The 6,000-nt window shown below is 43.5% G+C and overlaps 1 protein-coding gene across 3 annotated transcripts in view; it reads right to left on the reverse strand.

Moving 5' to 3' along the window:
* The window catches only part of AP1S2 (adaptor related protein complex 1 subunit sigma 2), a 26,153-nt gene extending 22,197 nt beyond the window's left edge, over positions 1-3,956 (reverse strand). The window contains exons 1-2 of one of the 3 annotated variants that reach the window (XM_088834137.1): positions 3,762-3,956; positions 1,455-1,633 (exon numbers count right to left, since the gene is read on the reverse strand). In XM_088834137.1, the coding sequence (XP_088690263.1) occupies positions 1,455-1,633 (179 nt within the window). In that variant the 5' untranslated portion in view covers positions 3,762-3,956. The remainder of the gene's footprint in view (positions 1-1,454; positions 1,634-3,761) is intronic. The other 2 variants (XM_055438195.2, XM_055438196.2) reach the window with 2 other exon arrangements.
* Positions 3,957-6,000: the final 2,044 nt, after the last annotated feature.

The following is a 6,000-nucleotide window of genomic DNA, read 5'->3' on the forward strand; positions in this document are numbered from 1 at the left end:
TTCTTCTCATCCCAGCTTAAAACCCTGGCCTCCAGGTTTAAGATTTGAGTTCTGGCCCCTATGGCAGTCATGAGCAACTGACCTTGGACAAGTCACTTCTCCCAAATTCTCATTTTTTTAAATAAAACTCAGTTTTGACCAACAGTAGTGGTTTTCAAACTCAGGAGCCCTACACAGAGGGTGGAAGTCAAGTGAGCAGAGATACGGTCACACAAGCACCTCCACTTCCACTTGTTTCATTTAAGGTTTTATCCCTGGGGCAAAAGTTTCTTTAAAAAAAAAAAAAAAAACAAAACACTTGACTAGATTACTCTAAAACATCTTCCACCTCTAAAATGGTATTTTTATGATTTTTATCAACAAATACTACACCAAACACTGGATACAAAATCACCCAAAGATGACTAAATTCATCCTATTGTAAAGAGGAGTCTATGGTATTTTAAAAATTGTAGAGTCATCCATGGTATTTTAAAAATTCTACATGTTCTATAATCTTCATGTCTTTCTCTGCCATCTTGCCCACGACCCCATCCATAGTAGAGTGGAATAAATGAAAATTGAGATAAAACCCAGACTTCTCTTTGACACTCCTTGCAATCCATAGTTAGTTCCCTGCACATCCCCCACAGAAGAGAATTTTTATATGCATGACCATTCTTATCTTAAATTCAGTAAGTTATTTGTAAGCGAACAGAAATAGTGAAGAAACAAAGTAATTATATTTCTTTTAACCCTATTAGAACAATCTTGAGAAGTTTAATGTATCAAAAAGTTTCAGATATTAATAAAGATGTATAGCATCATTTAAAAGCTTAGTGTTCAAAGCCAATCTATGAGTCATTTTGCAACATCAAAATTTTAAAAATCTGTTCTGGGAAAAATTATCTATCTACCAGATCTAATCACACCTCCACCATGGCAACAAGTGTACCTCAAACTAATAAGCAGTAACGAACAAATCCTGTATACATCCAATTTTTAAACATCTATGACTAAAATGGTGTACGTATCTAAGGAGTTTATACATGAGTAAGAGATTCTGAAAGTCAGATTAAAAGGCATATCAAATACCAGTCATTACAGATTTGTGGGGAGAAGGGAGGGGGAGGTAAATGATTATCTATATTCAGAGAATCACTCACACAATTTAAAATACTGATTTTATTTTCCCCTGCAAAGAAATGAATTCTTTCAGTTTTCCTAAAAAGATGATTAAGCATGAAGTATTATTTATGCCTTTAGTTACATAATTTCGTTTAAAAAGAGTCCCATGATTTTATCATTTCACCAAAACAGTAGTTATCTTAAAAGTACAAAGCTTTACCTTAAGACTATTTCATCTTTAGTAATCATTATTTATAAATGTCATCTCTCGAAAGTCTGCAGTTTCCACATTATAAATGATCAAACATCTGATTCTGTTTTACCTTTCTAATAAATAAAAATTATACCTTTTGTAAACAATCTTCAGATCTCGCCATTCAAGAAAGCTGCACATTTTAGGTTTCCGTGCTAAAACGGTTTGAACAAGTTCTCTTGTGATCTTTTTCTTCTCTTTGTCTGATAATGGGACATACCATTTCTGCAGTCGAAGCTTTCCCTGACGACTAAAAAGCAACATAAACTGCATCTGTTAAGATAAACAGAACCAAGATTACAGGCAATACTTTGATTCAATAAAGTTAAGATTAAGATGACATGTGGCAAAGAGAAGCTTTGAGGGACGGGGCGTTTACTAACAAATGATGAGTAGCCATCAATATTTCTATGCTAGTTAAAATAGCAGGAAATTCTTGTAGAAAGATCTTTCCACCAGATGCAAATCCTCCCACCTCACCCTGTTCCATTTAAGTTGGAGGAGACGGGGAGGACAAAAACAGGTGAGGTGAAAATTCTGATGAAAAAGAAAGATAATTCTTGCAATTTAAGAAACTATTGTGTATGTGTGCTATAGGAATGTATATGGATCAAAAGAGAACTGTTGACATCAACTGGTTTAGATGCATTTGAAATAAACAGACCTATTATTTTTCACCCTACACAGAACAAGCTGTTCTAGTGCCAAACTGAATTACTTGTAGACAGACTGCTATAACTTGGAATGCTGTCTTCAGTTTATGTTTACATATTTTAAGCAAAACAAAAGAACTAAAATATAAACCAAAAAAAGCCCATAAACACACATCTTCCTTAATAAAAGCCTGATTTTAAAAATTCACATCTCATTTAAAAAATTCCAACATAAATATACACACAATACAGTGAGTTAATATAACTTTACTAAAGAGAATATAAACCTTTAAAAAGCCAAACTAAGAGCTACACACATTCAAACATTATACGAAATACTTCATTTAAAACGATTTAAAAACATAGCATCTACAGATGGAGTGGATGCTGAATTCTAGTGTATTTCACACAAACTATTTTGTATACATTTATTTAGAATCTGCAAATGATGATTAGTCTACATGTTTTAATTTTTAAGGAAACCTTCTTGTAATTCAATCGGTCTCCCCAACTGCAAACAGAAAGCATTGTTTCTACAAAGGTAATTTAAAGGTAGAATTCAGATTTTTTCTTTTAATTATTCTAAGTTTCAGTACTAGTTTCTGCAAGTAGGATTCAGCCTGACTCTTGGTATTACCCATACCATACTGAATTTGAACATGGGGTGGGGGAATTTACACCATTCATCTGAATAAAATGGGCGCTAAATTTCGCCAAGAAATCATTGCCGCTTTTTGTAATAATCCAAACGGGCACCAATAAGGTATTTAGAAATTTCCGATGCGACAATTTAACTTTAATAAAGTTAAAACTGGCTGTTAACACCACACTTAAAACGCATCACTGGCACGAAATGAACGAACAATACTGGTGATGTCAAAGTGCCTCACAGAGAAGTCCTGTTAAGACAGCGGCATTAGAAGGGGACAGCAAGTAACGCATCAACTGGACAATGTTTCGCGCAAACCCGTTAGCAGAACTTGGAAAAGAACAGACCCGTATTCCAGGATCTTGGAGACCAGGAGGACTGGGGGTTTGCTTTTGAAACTCAAGGACTCAAGGGAGTCTATAGCAAGGTCCTCCATCTCTCCCCACCATCACTTTATATGACGAATAAATAACTTATGCTCTTTAAAATAAATTACATGTTAACATAGGATGATGCCTGGTCGCAAGGTACAAGTATTCTTTCCCTCTAGTTAAAAACCAACGCTCCGATTTTGCTTCAAATCACAAGGCGCCTCAATTCCTGGAGATTGGTATTAAAAACAATGGGCTCAGCCGCGGAGCGGGCTCGGGGCCAGTGGTCGTTGCCTGTCCGCCGCCCCACGGGGCCGCACTCCATCACTGACCGATCGAGCCCGGGCGAGGTGACAGGCAAGGAGCGGGGAAGACAATGGCAACCACCGCCGCGCAGGGGGCGCCAAGAGTCCTCCGTCTCCGCCGCCCCCGGCCGCCGACCCCGCCCGCAAATGCCCCGCAAAACTTGAGGCGATTCCCAAACCACAAGTGCCGCGGACCCGCTGCAGCGTCCGTAACTGGTCCCCGCAGCCCGGGACGCGGCGCCGCGTGGAGAGGGGCGCGGACGCCAAGAGAAGTGAGTTTCGGGGCGCGGTGCCCCAGTGGCGGGCCGGGCGGGCAGGCGTGGGGTGGGGTCGTCCAGGCGCTCGCGGGGGGCCGGGGGGCTCGCCCGACCCTCCCTCCCCACTCCCCGATCCCGGTGTCTCCGCTCGCCTCCCGGGACTTACGGCGGCCGCGGGCCGCGGGTGCGGCGGGGCTCGGCCGGCGGCGGCGGCGTCGGCGGCGGCGACTGAGGGGAAGCCCCTGTCGCTGAGCTGAGGAAGAGAAGCCGTTTTGCTGTGGGGAGGGGACCCGGTTCGCGGAGGGAAGGCTTAGGCTGAGAGGGGAGGGCGAGCCGACAGACCCCGCCCCGGGGGCCGGACGAGGGAGGAGCCGGGGCTGCGGCTAGCGGAGGGGCGGGCAGGGCGGTGCGCTGGATGCAGCTCGGCTGTTGCCAACGGCTCCGGAGGCAGCTCAGGTGACCGCGAAGTCCGAGGAATCTGATTGGCCGCGTCTCTACCGAGAGGGGTGGTCCGGACCGGAAGCCGGGCCACGTGACCCGGAAGCGGCTGTTGCCAGGGCTGGCGCGCCTGCGCTCTCCAGAGTGCGTCTCTGTGACGCGCGCGGCTGTCCTGTCTATCTTGTAGTGAGAAGATAGTGTTTCGCGGTGCCGTTTATTGACCGTACTAAGCTGGGCAGGGAAGCTCCGTACTTCCAGGAACCACATTCGAGCTCCGATAACTCTCGGTGCCCCAAGAGGGTGGGACGGGGCCGTGTAATGGCCGGTGATGTTGGTGAGGGGAGAGAGGGAGTGCTGCAACTCGGAAGAAAACAAAGCTCTTTCGTGGAGCTTGTGCACGCGTTTAGAGGGCTTTTTGCAATTACTTTGCCTCAAAACCATCCGGAATCCGGCCCTTCCCATCGCAGTGCTACAGTCCTAGACACCTTTTCGCCCCAAACTCTGCAAGTGTCTCTTGCCGTGACTTGCCTCGCCCATCCTCAGTGCTGCGAACCTGAGGAGTTACTGTCCGTTCCCTGCTGAAAAGCCCGACCGGCACCTCTTCTAGATTCCGCTTCTTTCACCCTCTCCTCCCCACAGCCGCTTGGGTTCAAGTTTAGTCTTGCCGACGACTTTCTCTGCCTGGCATGCCCTTGCTCTCAAATGTCACAGCTCCTATGAAGCCTCACTCTCAAATTCTGTAAGAATGAATTCCCTCTTTCACCCATATACCCATTAGCACATCTTGAGTTTTCTTCATTTTACATCCCATTCTAGTTCTCTGCCTGGTATATAACACCACTAATACATGTGAGTTGACTGATAAGGACTCTAAAACGGTAGATTTGTTAGTTAAGAGCCATGGTGCTGAGCATTGTGTCTGGCACATAATGGATGTCCATTTTTTTCGAATGAGAGAATAGTTGAATCATCCAGTCCAACTCATCTCTTACAGATGAGGAAAGGGGAGCCCCACGGGATTAAGTGACCTTGCTTGAGCAGCCACGGGTTTCTCTTGTCGAATGCTATTCATTATCCCAGACACCTTGGTTCTTAATAAAGGAAATTTAGAATATTGCTTTTGTTAAGCTATGGCCTTTTTGCAGAGGTACCCAAACATAATCGCCAGAATTTTTTAATGGCCCAAGGGAAAGTTTTCCAGGTAGCGAAGTTTAATCAATCTAAAGGAATCCTTTATTAGGGATTGTGTTCTTTTCATGTGTGTTAAAATGTCTGTAAAACTAAGTACATAGTAGGGATTTGGGGGCATTTTTTAATGCCCTTCTTTGGCACGATAAAAATGTATATTACCTCCCCTTTCAGACACTGCTATGCTGCTTGGAAATTTTCCTACTAATGTGTATGCTAAACATTTACTGTAATATTTAAAAAGTGGTCAGCATAAAGCACAGAGTTGACTTTCTGTAGGTCTTTAGGCCCCCTGTCCAAATTTCTCTCAGCAACCTGACCAATCCTGTCCCAGAGGCACATGTTAATGTCACATTTCTCCCTTACTAAAGAAAACATGCCATTAGCCAAAGACAGATCTAATAGTATGTAATGAAAACTCGCCCTCTGAATCCAAATCCAGAAAAGCTGCTTTTCTGTACAAAACTCAGGTCCTCAAGTTTCCTGAGATAACTACCTCCAAGTTTAAAGTCATTGGCTATGTTTCTCATCTTGGTCTGTGGTTCTGAAAACGAGGACGGGAGACTTGCTGATGACATACTGGCAGTCTCTGATGTTTCTAGCCAACAAAAGGTGGGGGTTAAGGGGAGGGAGGGAAAGGAATTATGGGAAAAATAATTAGCAGCGGAAAGCAGCTATTACATAATCTTGGCTGCTTATTAATTTAGCAGAAGGAATGGCTTATTAAATTCTAATAGCAACAGCACAACTGCAAACAACCTAGCAATTAACAGTGCAGG

Source organism: Moschus berezovskii, chromosome X, assembly GCF_049115385.1.
Source record: "Moschus berezovskii isolate FMDL1 chromosome X, NW_MosBer_1.0, whole genome shotgun sequence".
In the NCBI taxonomy this organism is placed as follows: Eukaryota; Metazoa; Chordata; class Mammalia; order Artiodactyla; family Moschidae; genus Moschus; species Moschus berezovskii.